The 20176-nt window shown below is 40.9% G+C and overlaps 1 protein-coding gene across 1 annotated transcript in view; it reads right to left on the reverse strand.

The window, feature by feature from the left end:
- Positions 1–230: 230 nt before the first annotated feature.
- Positions 231–20176, reverse strand: part of LOC148019351 (TIP41-like family protein) — a 70374-nt gene continuing 50428 nt past the window's right edge. Inside the window, exons 5-9 of the mRNA XM_087660996.1 lie at positions 1786–1845; positions 1634–1675; positions 1422–1556; positions 1235–1334; positions 231–1076 (exon numbers count right to left, since the gene is read on the reverse strand). Coding sequence (XP_087517122.1) covers positions 1069–1076; positions 1235–1334; positions 1422–1556; positions 1634–1675; positions 1786–1845 — 345 coding nt within the window. The 3' untranslated portion in view covers positions 231–1068. The remainder of the gene's footprint in view (positions 1077–1234; positions 1335–1421; positions 1557–1633; positions 1676–1785; positions 1846–20176) is intronic.

The following is a 20176-nucleotide window of genomic DNA, read 5'->3' on the forward strand; positions in this document are numbered from 1 at the left end:
GCTCAAACTCTCTCAAAAACTTGCCATTATTTATAGTGCCTAATCACTGAATTTCCCCAATATGCCCCTCCAAATTGAACAAAATGCCTAAAATGCCCCTATATTTTGGTAAAAATTTCAGTGTGCCCATTATAAAAAATATAATTAATACATCAATTTTGTAAGTTTTTATGAGGATAATTGGCCTCTCATGAATATGCGATGATTTTGGATGAGTTCTTTAGTACTATATAGTTACCACAAACAAAAGCTTATGATTTATGGAGAAATGCCCCTGGTCTTGAGCTCATTCAATGGTGATTCTTGTTTAAGAATCAAAGGTAGGTCCTCTGCATAAAGAAGAAGAGACTCAAAGGTAGGTCTTCTGAGGGGTAGTTTCAGAATTTCCACACTATAACCTGGTCTGCTATTTGGATGAAGTTCTAGCCAGCTCTAAAAGGAAGACGTGTGAGAGAAGAACAAGGCCATGGGTACCAGTGGTCCTGCCAAAACCCAGAAGCAATAGAGAAGAGGTAGAGGACAAAGCAGACAGAAGAGCCTGGAATGCCAACTCCACCAGTGACCACAATGTTGTGCATCTGTAGTATGGCCAAAGGAGACCTTCCATGAGGCTTGACTAGCCTTGATCTGTCCTATAAAATCCCACAGCAATCCCAAGACATTTATCTTCAAATCACAAGAAGAAAGTTCATCCAAGGAGATCCACAAAGTCGCTTCAAGCAAATTTCTCGCTGTGAGCACTTGACCATAATCTATAAAAGTGCAACATTCCTTGGATCATGGAAACATCTACTGAATATGGAGAGGTCTGCAAATATACATTGTAACATCTGAATCATAGAGCTGATTGACAAGAATTTAACAGTGTGTATTTCAAAGGATTCTTGAAAAAACTGCAGAATAGCACAAAGATTCATGATTATCTTCTAGCTACATTCTTGAAGCCTGTGGCCAATTCATTCCACTTGAATGTGGCACAAATGCTGCTGCTGCTATTTCCATTTGCTGGAAATGGTGCGCAGAAAGAAAAGACGCCAGCAATTCAAGCTGTGTCTACCTGATATATGCCTATAGGCCTGGCATTGACAGAAAGCCATAGATATGAACAGAGATTAATGGCCGAATTGAACAGGAGCAGCAGGCTATAATGTATGAGTGAAAAATCAGAATCACCTGAAACACCAGAACCATTTAACAATAAAACACTCCAACTAGTCAAGTGGATCAGTGGTACCTGTCATTTCAAGTTTCTCAACGTGCGACTCGCACACTGGGAGCTTGTCACAAATCAGACTTCCATCTTTATCTGCTAATATGTCTGCTGGAACACCTTTCTGCCAAAAGTGTATAAACTTGATTAGTCACACTACACATCCAATCAATACGGTATATTAAAGACTCATGGCATATCAGAGCCTTACGCTCATCAGATCTTTGATTCGACCTTCCCGTACACATCGTTCACGCAGCACAGTGGGAAACTTCGACACATCATCCTGAAAACTACAATGCATGCGAGTGTCTCTCAGCCGCATCAGTACTCCGTCCACTCTAAGCTGCGTAATAGAAGGGGCTTCACATATAATATGATGTTTCCTCATGTGATATGAGAAAAGCTTAAAGCAACACTCACCCAAAATCTCAAGAGAAGGAACCAACAGCTTGGCATGACCCTCTGCATGTTACCCCAAGTCAGTAAACAAACAAAAAAGCTCATGAACACGTACAATTCTGCTCTTAACGTTACACTTCAGGTTTAGATTTTGCAATATCACCAGAACATACCACTTTGACACTTAGAAGTGAAACTCCATTGTCGGCCAACTCATCCTCATACAAAACTACCTGTGCAGTCAGTGAAACAAACTTCCAAATCATTTTAAAATCTACATACATCACAATAGCAAGCACTCTCAACTTTTTGACAACTAAGCTATGAAACTTGTAGCTGGCATTTCTATGTCGGTGTATGCAGAGGAAGACAGACAAAGCTGAGAGTAAAAAACACGCACAAAAACTGATGGCACACAGGTACAAGAGATTTCTGGCTATACATTTTCTTGAAAACATCACAAACAAAGTCAGAAATACTTGAAAACATAAATAAAACTGACTGATCTGTCTCTCCGAGCGAATAGCAATCACAGAGAGATTGTTGCAAGGATCTGACGATAAAAGTCACCATAGTAAAAAGTGCCCACAAGGTGTGCAAGTAATCAGGAAGAAAGTAAAATCACTCAAATAAAGTCAATGGTTGGTTGAGTTTTGCATAAATGCACAGGAGCACGTGTGCATGCATGCATGTTGATGCACATGTAACCCTGATCACTACTCTCTTTTTGAAGGGTCTTTTTGATAGGGTCCATGTTCTTCCTGGACATCTTCACTTTATGCATTGTGTTTTCCTAAGGTTTTTGATGCATAAATGCATGCAAAGGTATGCATGCATGTCAATGGAAGCCATGATTGATTGCATACACGGAAGTACAATAAATCCTGAGGTATAAAAGTACAGCCCATTCATACTAAAATGACTCAAAGGGAGACATGCTACATCTAACAACCCCCTTTGCAGTGAATGATGTGAATGATACATGGCATAGCAGATCGATTCCCAACAGGAATCAAGCCTAAAGCCATGCAGAAGACTCAGAGTATGCATATGATACAGCTCTCTATATAGAGGACGATGAGTTGATGCTGGAGAGAGTGAGGCTGGCACTTGACATGTTCTGTTCTGCAACGGGAGCCAAAATCAACTGGCGAAAGTCGGTTGGTTTCCTCACAGACCCGGACTCTAGCACAGAGTGGGGCGTCCACCTAGGATTTAGATGGGTAAGCAGAGGGCAGACCCTCCGGTACCTAGGATTCCAAGTGGGACTCAACTTCACTCCTGCCCAGCAGTTTCTTCCTGTCCTTGATTCTATTCGGAGGAAACTGACCTACTGGAGCACGGCTCGCCTCTCACTAGCCGACCGAGCCCTAGTGGTTAACCAGGTCCTCCTAGCAACGGCCTGGTACATTGCCTTGTGTCGGTGCTTCTCCTCAACCTGCGTACTACAGCTTCGCTGCCTAGTGCAAGGTCAGATGGCTCCAGGGATTCCAGGGCCAAGGTGGCGTGGGCGACCATCATATGGCATCGGTCAGAGGGAGGGCTTGGGATCATAGATCCACAGTATCAGAGTAAGGCCCTCTTGGGCAAGCTAGTTGTCTGCGGTCTCACACTAGGCGCGCAAACCTGGAAGGTCTTATTGCAGGAGGGTCTTCAGGACTGTAGACCTTGGCGGTGAGTGGAGGCCGTCCCTGAGATGGATCTTCACATCAGCCCAGATCACCATTCCTACGCAGCTTACTCCACATGTGGCAAGGCCTCCGTAAGGCCCTAATCCAGAGCCCCCTACCCTACCAGGAGGAGATAGACCATCAATCAATGATCTGGAATCCCCAGGTCAAAGATTGGGAAGGGGCACAGATTGGCGAGTGCCCCCACATCCAGTGGGCTGGTTGGGAGGCCAGCCCGGCTTGAACCATTAGGACATGACGGGAAGTGTACAGGATGGCGAACGAGGAGGTGCTGCAATGAGTATTAGGCTGCCAAAGAGGAGTGGAGTTGAGGAGAAGGGAGAGACGCAGCAATATCTCTAGAGTGGCTTGGTCCCCCGATACGAGAGCCGATAGAGCCCGGGGATGTATGGGCTGCTAGGTTTTCACTAGAAGGCATCCCCTTACAGGTGGCAGGTAAAGTGGATGACGCGCCACAGGGGACTTTCTTCACCGTTCAGGAGGAGAGGCGTCTGGCCCTTGACAGAGGGCAGCAGGATGAGGGGATAGCTGCCCTTTTGTGGAGGAGGATTCGGATGGTGGGCCTTTAGGGGAAGACATGGCGACTGGACCCTTATGTTTTCTGGATGGAGCTCAGGGAGTGGTGCCTTTGGATCTAGAAGGGCAGACCACTTTATGAGCTAAAGTGGAATCCAAGAGAGTGGGTATGGCCGACCGTTGCGGTCGCCAAGAAGCCACCTAGGTTCCTAGAGTACACTGCCAAGATTGGCAGACACGTACTGATGCAGGAGGATATGGATTGGGCGCCGTCACGCAACAGGTACTGGGCGGAGCACAACATACGGAGTCTTTCCGACGAACCTTTTGGCGCCGCCTATGGGAAAGCTGGAGACCGAGGAGGGTGTCGCGCTTCTTATGGCTGGTGGCACATGGAAGCTTGGCGGTGGGAAGTTGGCTTGCCGAGATGCAAGAGGGAGGTTACAAGCGCTGCACACAGCAGCCTTTGGAAACCTCAAAGCATTGCCTTTGGTCGTGTGAGGAGACACAGTTCGTGTGGAAAGGAGCATGCCGCATCCTTCGCCGTATATCACCCAGTCTTGGATGTATCTCATGGGGAGCTTTTTGTTGGCAAGCAGTCAGCCAGGGCCGTCACCTTCTATATGAGGCAAGGATGTAGGACACGATATTCATTATCGAGGCCTCTACCCATCAGCCAGGTACTGGAGCCCACAGCAGACGGCTCGGAGGTATGGGAGATCATAGGGAGTCTTACTGGCTGGCATATCTGGAAGGCGCGGTGTCAGGAGGCTTTCGGTGGAGAGAGACTTTCAGCACAGGTGACCTTAGCACAGCTCTGGATCTTCATCATCCACTCCCTTCGCGGCCGATGGGATCAGGTGCAGGGCAAGTCAAGGGCTCGTCAAGAGCTCCATTGTCATTTCATGTGCACTTGGGGCGGCCAGGACCCGTTTTTCATGATCCAAGTAGGCAGCCCCAGATGGCGATACACCCCCCCTCCATGGCTTCTTGCCCCCATCCCCCCAAACCGCCTTGAGAGGCTTATATACATGATGTATTTGTGACTTTGCATTAGCTCCAGCTAGTCTATTGAGCATGAGCACTCCGTTGTAATCAATCTTTTGAGTAATATAATCAGCCACATTTTATTAGCAAAAAAGAAAAAAAAGCCATGCAAAAGGCTTCAAACTTCTTTCTGAGCATAGCCTTCATAAAAAGATTTGCAGCGTTGTCATAGCACGTACATAAGTCAACATCTTCCCTACATGTGGCCTCTCCTTGATATTATGGTAACATACCTCAATATGCTTTGTATTTGCATGAATACAAGATTCCATACAACTGTCAAAGCACTCCAGCTATTAATGTAGACAACAGAATAAGAATGTCTCATGCAAATATCTACCAATAGACACTATAGTCGTGCACACTCCATAGTAGTTGTTAAGCCTGCCATGCACTCACCCTCACAACAAGATAAAGCAACTATGAATTGGTTCGTGTTGAGCCAAGAGATGCATGAAGTACCAATTGTGACACAATTGTCTCTAAGATGGCCTAGTTTCATAATATCCTGCCTTGTCACTATCCATGAAACCATGCATGAATGTGAATACAGCCCTGTAAAAGAGACCTAAATCCTAAGTACCATTCACGGAAGACACACTTACCTGCATGCCAATGTTATGTATTGGGTTTATGCATGTCTTTGTTCAATTGATTAAAGGGATATTGTGTGTCATGTATGGCATATATAAATCCAACATCCAACTTACTGATGATACGAAGCAGTAGCAAAGAGTTCATTGCCATCCTCTCAAAAGAAACAGGAGGCAAGCTCCAAAACAGTCGAAACCGGCTTACAATCCTCAAAGTGGAAACAGTATAGAAGTTGCTCACTACTGCCTCATCATGATGCTCTCCATGAAATAAACTAATTGTATGCCAGGGTAACTATGCAACAATCTCATATCTGACATGACAAAAAATTTCAGCGAATCGTTTTTAAAATCAGCAATTTTAAAAGCATATCATGCACATAAGAAATCAAGAGTGAATCTGCCCCACACTTTTGGACATGGAAATCTAGGCTCCCTCTAAATATTGGGGTTTCTTATGAAATTGATCAAATAGTCAAGCATAATGCAATAGCTAACACTAAACTCATAGAAGGTGGGCAACTCAAGCTGTGAGATAACTTGCTGGATAAAATTGAAGTATTTATGTGGCAATGTATTCATGAACAAAGCAACCTCATCATCAGCTAACTTGAGTAATCTAGTGGTGGTAAATTTAACAAGCAATCACCCATACTCAACCAGCTTTCCATGAGCCTTGGGAATCCAAGACATGCTGCATCAAATTCGACCAAGTGGTAAAGTTAGACCTATTGAAATCAATCTTATCCATAAACGCATGCTTGGTTGAGGTAGGCAGATGGATCATTGGAGGTAGGAGATAGGTGGGTGGTATAGAATACAAGGTAACTAGGTGCTACTTTAGGCCTTGAAGTCCCTAGCATGGTGACTCTAGAAGTATGCCCCAAACGTGACTGGCTGTTATATGATTCTAATGCCGAAAAGGTGTAGGTTGGCCCACCTTGTATTGACATCTTGGCAAACTGTATGGCCACCTAGGAGATGGGCTAGTAGGGTAGGGCCTGAGATGCATGGGTGGAATACCCTTGTATATAGGTCCCCATGGATGGTTGCATTGGGGTTTATCCTAGTGGTGGAGGTGCACAAGGGTATATAGGTCCCCATGGGTTTGATTGGGGAATAAAACCCCACCACTTGTGCACCTTCACCACTTGGATGTGCCAAAACAAAGGACCTGAAGGGATAGGATATACCTATATTTGAAGATCCCCCCCCAGTGTGGTGTATGGTTAGACAAGTGGAATTGCGAAAGATGATGCAAATAATGGTGTAAATGTAGATGTGGAAGCAACAGAAAAAAAGGGTGGGATGGGTGCGATTTGGAATTGTGGTGAGGATGTAGAGGGAGTGAATGCATTAAATTGACTTTGAGAATCTAACAATAGAAATTGGAATGTAGATAATGATGGAAATGAAGATGAGACACAAACATCATATTGACAAAGGAAAACTCAAACAAAACAAGCTATAAGAAGTACATGATTTTTTCTTATATCCACTGAAACCACCCTTCCTCCTCAAAGAGGGTGGTAATGACCTGATTAATCAACAATTATAGCAAGCATAAAATTCACATAAACAATAGAAATGGAAATGTAGATAATCATGGAAATAAAGATGACAACATACAAAAGAAATTGGAATGTAGATAATGATGGAAATGAAGATGAGACACCAACATCAGATTGACAAATGAAAACTCCAACAAAAAAAGCTAGAAGAAGAAGTACATGATTTTTTCTTATATCCACTAAAACCACCCTTCCTCGTCAAAGAGGGTGGTTGGTAATGACCTGATTAATCAACAATTACAGCAAGCATAAAATTCACATAAACAACAGAAATTGAAATGTAGATAATCACGGAAATAAAGATGACAACATACAATAGAAATTGGAATGTAGAGAATGATGGAAATGAAGATGAGATACCAACATTTGACTGACTATGCTGACTATGAGAAGGAAAACCAAACAGAAAAAGCTAGAAGAAGAAGTACAAGATTTTTTCTTATATCCGTTGAAACCACCCTTCCCCCTCAAAGAGGGTGGTAATGACCTAATTAATCAACAATTACAGCAAGCATAAAATTCACATAAACTGAAAATTCACACTTTACCACTTTAATCTTGAATAATGGACAGCTTGTTGGGGCCCAAATCGGTACCTCTTGCTATATTTATTTATCTTTTATTGCAAATGGATGAAGTACACCTAAGATTCTCTCATCTTCTCCACTAATTCAAGTGTCTCTTGCTATCCTAAATGACCAACAAACCTTCAACCAATTTACCCCTTGGTTTGCTTGGCGATTCGCCTTCACCTCGCTCCTTGAAAGACAAATTAAGCCCCAAATCTAATATGGGCTGGCTGGCCTCTTGAATCTCTTTGAAATTCTTTAATTCAACTACTAGAATTCAAATCCTAGGCCCTTAATTTTGAGCACGCATCCCAAGGTGGCTGTCAAATCTCTATTTTTTCTATAAATTAGGATTTACAATAAAGAATTTCCAATATCTCTACCTTTGATGACTTAAATGGTTGGATTTTGCTGAGATAACTTGAGAGATGGTTGTAGGATAAATGATGTAGAGCGAATTTTCAAAGTTTCATTATGAGAAAGGGTGAAAAACTATCAATGCCCTACTCAAAGGACCATGGGAGTTGGCATCTATAGCTTAGGATCACCAAAAAGGCTGCTACCCCCTCCTGTATGTTGTCACCTGCAAAAGAAGAACCTCGGGTTGTTGTCACCTACACCTAGTATTGCCAAGTAGCACTTACACGAGTGGATGAGCGCCTTCAATGGTTCTTCCTTGTGTGCAAGTTGACGGGATGAGTGCCTTGGATGGTTCTGCATTAGCACAGGACACGTTCCTAAGAGGGAATTACTTTTCATCTTGGGCGGAAGGTTAATGGAGACGCCTATCCTTTTCGATGTGAGACTTACACATGTAAACACTTGTGAAGTCGTACGTAGGTGATGCCACGATATTCATATCTCAAGTGCTAACGTCTACATGATTTGATTATTTAATGGAATTCCAATGATTATGTGATTTATTATAACTAGCTATATTTATTCAATTAATTATTTTTTCTAATATGATTTTCTAAATTTTTGACAGCTGATAAGTAGAGCAAGATGAATTGGATATATGTAGCAAGCACAATTTATTCCATAGACTTTTTCATTTAATTATTTAAATAGATGCACCGCCGTTTATTCTAAGGTGTGTGCACATCCTCTTTGTAAATATTTATTGATACTTGAGATTTTAGGAGATATATTGAAAATATTTTAGAAATATTTTATGGCTCTTAACAATTGTGAGTTGTGCAACTAATTGCAACCATTTATTCAGTGAACTCAAACTCTTTTATAAAAAGAGTGATTGTACAGGGCCTATCTTTGGGCGAAGCAAGATCCATTTTAATATTATAAATACGGCATAGAGAAGATATCCACTCCATGTATAGGAAAAATTTGCACCCAATAGTGTGTCGCTCAATTTTGCTTTACTCTTCAATAAGTCTATTTTAAGTTTTATGAGTTGTGTTTTCATTTTTATGAGTAAAAAAGAGTGAGGAAGAACTTCTTCTACTCGTTATGCACAAGTCTTGCATCCGATCTGTATATTAGTGGCATCACAGCTCAGTTTACATCTAGGGCTTTCAATCACCTACCCTCTTGCACAAAGGTAACCTCCTTGGAGCAATTAGACTCTACAGTCCATCTTTCAATTTGGAAAAAAACGTCCTAATTGCCAACCCCGGATGTGGAATTTTTAAAGCCAACCTACTTTAAATTCCAATACTAAGATTTCTCATCTACCTTCTAATCTACCTAAGTCGTTTTAACCTAAAACTGTTAATCCAAGAATCTCAAATATTAACTCCAAGAATGTAATTTATTATAAAATCAATCGCTCTAATCATATTGTGAGTCGTTCTATGGACAACACTCGTAATTATAAGAAACCTATTGCACATTTAAATTAGCTTGGAGCCAAGGAAGCAACTAAAGACATTGAACCGATGCCTAATTTTAATAAAGTCACACTTATGGGCGAAAACTCTAACGATACTAGCGAACTTTTTGATAAAATATCTACCATGTTTTATTGAAAATGAGATGTAAAATCCATAAAAATAAAATGACTCTCTTGCGTGATAACAGCAATACACATAACTTTGTTTCGAAAAAAGTATTTTAAAATTTGCAACTTAAAATTGTTCTGTCCACTTATAAAATTAAAATTGTATTTTTAGAATAACGATATAATAGAGCTAAAGAAGTATATAGATTAAAAATTTACATTGAATTTTATAGAGAAAAAAAAAATTGTAACACCGTTACAATCTATTGATATAATTTTAGATATGCCTTAGTGACATTAATTTAATCTTAACATTGATTATAATATGCATTCGATGTATATTCAATATAAATGTTTTTTTTTTAAAGAACTAATAGATACTAAGCTATACTTATTGATTAGTTGCACTCAAGCGAAGCATGTCATTCGAAAACAATCTAACGCTTTTCTCATATTAATTAATGAGGTCGAACCTACTAAGTCTAAGTCAACCATAAGGCAACAAAATTTTATTAATAAATTTTCTTATTGTTTTTCTTTTAACTTGTCTCTTCAACTTTCTCTATCACGATCTAAGGATCATCAAATTGACCTTCTATCTGACAGTCGACCTCCTATAAAGCTCCTTATCGCTATAATCAAGTAGAACAAAAAGAAATCTAAAAACAAATTGAAGAATTATTAAATAAAAATTTAATCTAACCTAACAACTTATCTTTTGGAGCTCTTATTCTTTTAGTAAAGAAAAAGAATCAAAATTATTGTATGTGTATAAACTACAGAGCTCTAAATAAAATTATTGTTTAAAATCGATATCCAATTCCTCGTATGGATAATCTGTTAGACGAATTACAATGTGCTACTATGTTTAGAAAGATTGATATTAAGTCCGGTTATCATCAAGTCTGCATAACTACACCTAACATTTATAAATTTACCTTTAGGATCCAATTTGATCATTACAAATTTTTAATAATGTCCTTCGGTCTTACTAATATACCTGTCACTTTTAATACGATGATAAATCAAATATTTCTAAATTTGCAACATTGTGTTATTGTCTTTTTCAATTATGTTTTTCTTTTTAGTAAAACTGAAAGATAACATAAAAATCATTTATCTTTAGTTTTTAGTTTACTAAAACAAAATCATATTTTTGCTAACCTAAAAAAAATACTTTCTTTCAAATAAAAATTGAATATTTAAGTCATATTGTGTTTGCTAAAGAAATAAAAGTTGATCCACATAAATTTGAGGCTATTAATACATGGTCTAAACCCAAAAATATGTATGAAATCCGCTCGTTTTTAGATATAGTCAGATTTTATCATAAATTTGTTAGAAACTTTTCATTACTCACTTTGCCATTAACTTTGTTATTAAAGAAAGATTTTGTATTTCATTGGGGGCGACAACCAACAATAATCCTTTAATTTACTAAAGCATGCATTAACTCACGCACCTGTTTTACAACTTTTTGACTTCAGTAGACAATTTTTCTAATCATTACTGACATTAGTGGTTCTGCTACCACTGGTGCCATATTGAAAGAAGATGGCCATTCAATTGTGTACTTTAGCTATAAATTGAAACCCTTTGAACTTAAGTATAATACATATGACAATGAACTTTTAGTTATAGTACATGCATTACGAATATGAAAACATTATTCAATGATATCATCGAAAAAAACAATAATACAATGCTGAAAATTCAAAAATATTTGATTCATCATCCTACTGAAAGTGACAGATACATTAGTAAGACTGAATGGCATTACTAAAAATTCGTAATAGTCAAATTAAGTCCTAACAGTTTTATAAATGTGAGGTGTAGCTATGTGGACTTGATGACAGCTGGACTTAAGATCAATCTTACTAAACACAATAGTACATTGCAATTTGTCTAACAGATCATCCATACGAGAAATTGGATACTAATTTTTAATAGTAATTTTATTTAAAACTTTGTAGTCTATATATATACGATAAGTTTCATTATTTTTCTTTACTAAAGAACGCCAGCTCCAAAAGGTGAACTACTAGATCGGATTAATTTTCTATTTAATAATTCTTCAACTTGTTTTTGAATTTCTTTTTGTTCAACCTGATTATGGCGATAAGGAGCTTTACAAGAAGATTGATTGCTAGGTAGAAGATCAATTTTATGATCATCGAGTCGTACCGGAGAAAGTTGAAGAGACAAGTTAAAAGAAAAACAATCAGAAAATTTATTAATAAAATTTTGTTGTCTTATGTTTAACTTAGATTTAGCAGCTTAACTTTATTAATTAATATTTTTAAAAACTTTAGATTATTTTTAAATAGCACACTTCGCCTGAGTGTGACTAATTAATGAATATAGCTCAGTATCTGTTAGTCTTTTAAGAAAAAGAATTTTATCTTTATGTTGAATATATATTGAATGTGTGTCATAATCAATATTAGAATTAAATTGATACTGCCAAGGAATATCTAGAATTACATCGACAAATTGTAACAGTGCAACTAAAAATTTTCGTTTCTCTGTAAGATGTAATGCAAATTTCTAATTTATGTATTTTTTAAGTTCCATTATATTGTTGTTTTAAAAATGCAACCTTAATTTTATAAGTGGATGAAACAGTTTTAAGTTGCAATTTTCTAACTACCTTTTCTGAAACAAAGTCTTGTGTATTGTCGTTATCATGTAAGATAATCATTTCATTTTTATGGCATTGATAGATATTTTACTAATAAGTTTGTCAAGAGTTTTTCTCTATAAGTGTGGCTTTATCAAAATCAGACATCACTTCAATATCTTCAGTTGCTTCGTCGGCTCCAAGCTAATTTAAATGTACAATAGGCTTTTTACAATCACGAGTGTTGCCTGTAGAACAACGACTCACAATATGACCAAAGCAATTGCATTCATAACAAATTACATTCTTACAGTTTGTATTTCAGATACTTGGATTAACATTTTTAGGTTCAGACGACTTAAGCGAATTAGAAGGCAAATGAGAAATCTTGGAATTAGAATTTAAAGTAGACTGGCTTTAAAAATTCATCATCTGAGGTCTGCGATTAGGACGATTCTTTTCAAATTGAAAGTTGGAGGTACGAAAAGAATTAAAACGAAAATTAATGTTATCCATATTAATTATTTCCGGTGGAAGTTGAAAGTTGTTGCTAATCTTAAGTTTGTTTCTTTTCGGCGTCATGTACCAAATGGATAGCCTCGTCCAAGGTGTTGGGTTTAAACATGTTGACTTCTACTTGAGAAAACAAAAAAAAATCCGGATATATATATTTCCTTTTAAAAGTAGATTCGGCTACAAGCTTGACCATTTCAAGTTGCAGCAAAGAATTCTATAATTTTTCGATATATTGAGGAATAATCTCTCGTTCTCACTGCATAAAGATATTTCATTGTTGTTGTACATGAAGCTCGAATTTGGCAAAAAGAAAATTAGTGAGAACCTTCTTACCAAATGTATCTCAGATAAGAGAGCGATTAGTGCTCTTGCATGTGACATTCCACCATAAAGAAACTTTGTTGATAGCATAATGTGAAGCACACTTGATTTTATTATTTTTAGCATAACTTTTATGAGTCTAAACTTAGCCAACAGAGCACCTTATGACCATCTTTAATACCATCGTAAGTATTAAATTTAAAGGTACGTTTACTTATCTTCGTCTCTTTGTGACTGGATTGCGCTTCAAGGATGGTATTGATAGTACGGACCATAGCATCGTCAGCAAAGGAGATTTGGGATGAAGGACGCTTGAGAGATCGCAACTCTTACTTCAATTGGATTCAATGTTGGCACTCTTCTTCTAGTTGCATGGTTAATAAATTCATACGTTACTCCATGATTGGTTTTGGAAGCGGCAATATAGAATCTAAATTTGCACTGATGGACGGTCCTTTATGATACATGGTGATTGCATATGGCTTAATGAAGATATCCGAATAATAAAGATGCCTTGTAGAGACGCTTCGCCTGTGGTAAGAAATTTTTTGTGGGTAGACACAAAAATAAATAGCAACTTCTAAACAAAATGATAAGACAGAATAGGCAAGACATACATGAGTTTTCTATGATATTTTGATGAAATTTCGTAGTTCCGGAGTGACCGTGAAGAAATCCCCTTTTGGAGGATGCAAGTCAATGGTGATTTAGGCTGATCGGAGAGATTTGCAGGTGACTTGATCTAGGAGAGACTAGAGTTAGTTAAGTAAGAGATGATTAATTAAGAATTAAAAAATTAATTTAAAAAACCTAACTTTGAAGGACTTGAGGATCTCATCGATCTATTCACGGTGGCTAAAAACCCCTCCCCCCACGAAATTCAAAAGAAAGCTAAGCTTCTTAAAGCTTAAACAAGGCATAATTACAAAGCTTAATTAAGCTCTTACAAATCTTCTTTTGACCCAAAACTCTCAGAAATATGACACCATGATAGAGGGAGTTTGATTTTTCAATGTTGGACTGAACTTCAACATTTCTGAGTAGAGATGGGTTTTTGGGATTTTGAGGCTTTGGGAATCTAGCCGTGAAGTAGGTTTAAGCTGAGACGGGGACTGTAAAGCCCAATTGCTCCAGAGAGCTCGCCTTCGCATAAGAGGATAGACAATTGGAAGCCCCGGATCTAAGTTGAGCTCTGATACCACTGTTGCACAAATCGAATATAAGACTTGCGCGTAGTGAGTAGAAGAAGCTCTCCCTCACTTTCTTTTACTCATAAAAATGAAAACATCACTCATAAAACTCAAAATAGACTTAAAGAAGAGTAAAGCAAAATTGAGTGACATACTATTGGGTGCAATTTCTCCCCGTACGTGGAGTGGATATCTCATGCATGCCATATTTATAATATTAAAAATGAATCTTGCTTTGCTCTTTACAATCACTCTTTTTATAAAAGGGTTTGAGTTCACTGAATAAATTATTGCAATCACTTCTACAACTCACAACTAATATAAATATTTACAAAGAGGATGCGTGCACACCTTAGAATAAACAGCGGTGCGTCTATTCAAATAATTCAATGAAAAAGTCTATGGAATAAATTACACTTGCTGTGTATATCCAATTCATCTTGCTCTACACATCAACTATCAAAAATTCAAAAAATCATGTTTTAAAAAATCATTAACTGAATAAATGCAACTAGCCATAATAAATCAACTAATCATTGGAATTCCATTAAATAATCAAATCACGTAGACGTTAACATTTGTGATATGATGCCATGAATCATTGGAATTCCATTAAATAATCAAATCACGTTGATGTTGGCATTTGAGATACGATATTATGGCTAGCTGCATTTGTTCAGTTAATTATTTTTAAAACTTTTTTGAATTTTTAACAGCTAATATGTAGAGTAAGATGAATTGAATACACACGACAAGCATAATTTATTCCATATACTTCTTCATTGAATTATTTAAATAGACACACTGCCGTTTATTCTAAGGCGTGTGCATGCATCCTCTTTGTAATATTTATTGATACTTGAGATTTTAGGAGATATATTGAAGATATTTTAAAAATATTTCATGGCTCTTAGCGGTTGTGAGTTATACAACTGATTGCAACCATTTATTCAATCAACTCAAACTCTTTTATAAAAAGATTGATTGTAAAAGGTCTATCTTTAGGTAAAGCAAGATTCATTTTAATATTATAAATATGGCATGCAAGAGATACCCACTCCGTGTACGGGGAGAAATTGCACCCAATAGTGTGTCGCTCAATTTTGCTTTACTCTTCTTTAAGCCTATTTTAAGTTTTATGAGTCGTGTTTTCATTTTTATGAGTAAAAGAGAGTGAGACAAAGCTTCTTCTACTCGCTACACGCAAGTCTTGTATCTGATCTATGCAACACCTAGAGGGCTCCAAAGTACTATTGTCTATTGTAGAACTAGTTTCTAGTGGCTTCAAATCACATCAACAGTAACAACCTCCTATCTCACAATGGCTAGAATAGACTTCTAATAGTCTCAAAAAACGTTTTTTCCACTTATGTAGACAAGTTTTGTCAAGTGGTAACCTTTTGATTCCATTTTTCAACATTATTTAGATTATTAAATTAATTTTTAAAATATTAATTTCAAAAATTAGTTTAATAATCATTCTAGACCCCTTAAAAAATAATTCCACCAACCAATAATTAAATTGGCTAGGTCAATTTGTCTCCCAAGTATTCCTAAGCAATTATTAGCCCCTAGACTAGTATTACTCAATTAATTAATGCCTAGTCTCTAATATCACCACATTGATATTAGTGGCCAATAAATTAGTCTAGACCACATCTTTTTTTTGCCAATAAAATGTGGCTGATTATATTACTCAAAAAAATTGATTACAACGGAGTGGTCATGCTCAACAGACTAGCTAGAGCTGATAAAAGTCACAAATACATCATGTATACAAGCCTCTCAAGGTGGGCTGGGGGGGATGGGGGCAAGAAGCCATGGAAGGGGAGGGAGGAGAGGGTGGGGTGTATTGCCATCTGGGGCTGCTTGCCTGCGTTACGAAAAACAGGTCCTGGTCACCCTACGTGCGCATGAAATGACATCGAAGCTCCTGACGAGCCCTTGACTCGCCCTGCACCTGATCCGATCGGCTGCGGAGGTAGTGGATGATGGAGGTCCAGAGCTCTGCTAAGGTCGCCTGTACTGAAAGTCTCTCTCTGCCGAAAATCTCCTGACACCGCGCCTTCCAGATATGCCAACCAGTAAGACTCCCTATGATCTCCAATACCTCAGAGCGGTCTATTGTGGACTCCAGCACCTGCCAGATGGGTAGAGCCTCTAAACCGAACACTGCACATGACCCTATCTCGATAATGAATATCGTGTCCTGCATTCCGACCTCATACACAAGGTGACGGCCTTGGCTGATCGCCTGCCAGCAGAAAGCTCTGCATGAGATACATCCGAGGCTGGGTGCTATACGACGAAGGATGTGGCATGCTCCTCTACACACAAGTTGCGCCACCTCAAACGACCAGAGGCAATGCTTTGTGGTTTCCAGAGGCGAACCGCGGTGGCTTCTTGGTGACCACAGTAGTGACCAGCCATAGCCACTCTCCCGGATCCCACTCCAGCTCGTCAAGTGGCCTGCTCTCCCAGATCCAGAGGTGCCACTCCCTGAGCTCCTGCCAAAAGACAAAAGGATCCAGCCGCCATGTCTTCCTCTAAAGGACAATCACCCTGATCCTCTTCCATGAAAGGACAGCCATCCCCTCATCCTGCTGTCCTCTGTTAAGAGCCAAACACCCCCCGTCCTGTACATTAAAGAAAGTCCCAGGTGGAGTGCCGCCCACTCTACCTGCCACCTATAGGGGATGCCTCTGGTGAAAACCTAGCCGCTCATACCTCCCCGGGCTCTATCGGCTCTCGTATCGAAAGAGCAAGCCACTCCTGAGGTATTGCTGCGTCTATCTTCCTTCTCCTCAACTCCACTACTCTCTAGCAGCCTGATACTCGTTGCAGCACCTCCTCGTCCACCATCCTATACACCTCCTGCCATGTCCTGATGGTACGAGCCGGGCAAGCCTCCCAACCAGCCCACTGGATGTGGGGACATTCGCCAATCTGTGCCCCTTTCTGATCCTTGACCTGGGGGTTCCAAATCACCGACTGACATTCTATCTCCTCTTGCAGCCTGGGAGCCTCTAGATTAGGGCCTTACGAAAGCCCTGCCACACGCGGAGCAAGTTGCGTAGAAAAGGTGATCTGGGGGCTGGGGGAGGGGGGGGTGGGTGGGGGATGATCTATGCTGACGTGAAGATCCATCTCAGGGACGGCCTCCACTCCCCGCCTAAGTCTACAATCCTGAAGACCCTCCTGCAATAGGACCTTCCAGGTTTGCCCTCCCGGTGTGAGGCCGCGGACAACTAGCTTGCCCAAAAAGGCCATACTCTGATACTCTGGATCTATGATCCCAAGCCCTCTCTCTGACCGATGCCATATGATAGTCGCCCACACCACCTTGGCCCTGGGATCCCTGGAGCCATCTAACCCTAATATCCAATCTAATCCATAGAACCCTCCCTGCCACTATCGTCCCGTGGTCTCGTACACAGGCGGTAAGACTCGAGCCAATGGAGGTGCATACGCCTCCACTCTTGTCGTGGGCACCTATGGCGTGCTCCCAGTAGGTGTGCGAGCTGCCCGGAAGCACCTTCCCTACCCGCTGGGCCTGGGTGGGAGTGAGCTTGTGCTCCTATAGGAGTAAGATGTCGATCCGTCCGGCAAGGGCAGGCTACAACTCTTGCCAAACAATCAACTTCTTGGAACCACGTCCCCCATTGTAGTGGAGACTATTCACATTCCAAGATGCAAGGTGTAGGCTCATGGGGAAACCTGTGATTGACCAAACAGGCATCTGTTCGGTGTGGAAGCTACTGATGAGGAGGAAAAACTATGGGACATGCAAGTACGCTTTGCCGTAGGTCTGGACGGTCCAATCCCCAATGGTGGCCCTTGGATGGACCATAGGGGTGATAGATGCTCTAGGTGGTACTATCAATGCATCTATCAGCCATGCTGAGAGTCATGACTCTGTACACTGGTAGAAACAGGCCTCCTGTGCCAAGGGCCACTCGATCACATCCCTCGGAGCTCTCCATTGTGGGGGGCTCGAAAGATAATGCTGCTACCTCCACACCAGCCCACCAATTAATGTCCATCATGCAACCAAGCCAGTGCTATGCAAACAAGGCTAGTCCTTCTTCTCCCATCCACTGAGAGATGTGATCCACCACCTGACTCTTCAACTCCTCCTCTACCTGTGTCATCGTTCAATCCCCTGAGTGAAAGAACTGAAGGAAAAAAGCATGGTTTAGTCCATCCGGTGGTACTAGTAGATAGACCTTGTCCCTCCTTGACTTACGAATCACGAAGATCCCCACCTCTAGAGGTAGTGGAAACTCTCCACGCTCCGCAACTCTCAGGTAGGACTATGGGCCACTGCGGAAGAACTTCTGTGGTAACAACTGTCCATGTCTCGATGAGCTATGACAGGCGGCAAGGGCTGATGAGCTGGTGGCTGTGTGGGAGGGGGAAAACTGGTGGTGTGGGGAGGATGTGGGCGTGTGTGGCTCATCACATCCTGCGGGAGGAGGGGGGGTGGATATGGGGGGGATCACCTGAAACAGGTGCCGATCAAGAGTGATGCTCGCCAAGGGGGTTTATGGGGGAGAGGAGAATCGAGGGATGGTGGGATGGTCGGAGGTACGTAGCAAGTGTGGGGGGAGGGTGTAAAGAAAATACCCTAACACAAAAGCATAAACAGAAACCGTACAACAAAGCACAAACTGATTTAAAAAACACAGTTAGGGTTAGGGTTAGGGTAACTCAGAGACAATGAACACAGTGAATAAATGAAATGATATGACTACTAATAATACGATGCTCATGCAGCAAACATACTATGTAGTGAATGAATACTGAACCTCAAACTCCTGTATCTCAAGGATCAGGGCAAGATAATGAGCTGAAGAGTATGTCGTACTCCGAACGGATCCCGAATCGCAGCAAGACAGCCTCCAGATGTCGAACACCAGCAAATGCAGAAGTGTGAAGCTGGATCTGATGCGGACAGCAATGAGGAGAGAGAAAGACTAAAAACATAGATAGGACAGCCTGCAAGAGAGAGAAAGACTAAAAACGCAGGCAAGACAACCTGCAGCAGAGAGGAATACTGCAACAACTGCAGCAGGAGAGAGAAAACTACAGACAATAGCTAACAGCTGAGAGAAAGACTGCAGTGACTGCAGCAAGAGAGATAAAACTATCAAGGCAGCAGCTGAAGCTTGCAAACGCAGCAGTTTGCTGATGTGGCAAGCTATACGACAGCAGTGCAGATGATCAGCAGTCAGTCGCCAAGCAAAAACAACAGCAATCAGCGTGTGGAGGGCTAGAAACAAGCGCCAAACTATAGGGAACAATGATGGACAGCAAGGGCTGAACTATCCTCCGCGAACGGGGTGTGGGCAGCAAGCTGATAACACCTGAAACCTGCAAAAACGAGATTCAAGGAAGAGTAGAGGGCTGGCTGCCAATTTATAGAAAATTAGGGTTCTAGATCCTCTCTCACTTAACTCTCGCGATCCACTTCCTGTTTTAGGGTTTTGGCTAAAGTAAGCCTAAAATAAGCATGTTTTGGGGCTGTTTAAGTGGCTAAGAGCAATTCTTAGCACAAAAGAGGGGGGGCGTTGGTGACCCTTGAAGAAGGGGGCTGTGGGCCAGGGTCAGTGGAGGAAGCCTGGGAGGTGGGAAGAGAGGGGGGATGGGTGTGGGGACTGTGGGATCTCAGGTGGGGTAGTCTGTGGCGCGGGTCGTGGCTATGGGGGACTGCGGTCCTGCCGGGTGGGGTGGGCAGGGGGGGCTGCAGAGTGCTCTGCCAAGGGGGTGTCGCTCGCCCTCCTACTCCCTGCTGACGAGGCTGGGTCTGGGGAGCTGGCTATGGCCCCCTCTGCCGTCTCCCTCTTTGTCGTCTCTGCACCCATATGAAGCTGTCAGCGTCCACCTGTGGGCCTGTTAGCGGAGCCGCCTTGGCTCCAAAACGCGTGTAATCTGCAGCCTGATGCCCAAAGTCGTGGCAGCGCAAGCATT

The sequence above is a fragment of the Lygodium microphyllum genome, chromosome 20 (genome assembly GCF_053477565.2).
Source record: "Lygodium microphyllum isolate KBCC chromosome 20, Lygodium_microphyllum_v1.1.10, whole genome shotgun sequence".
NCBI lineage: Eukaryota > Viridiplantae > Streptophyta > Polypodiopsida > Schizaeales > Lygodiaceae > Lygodium > Lygodium microphyllum.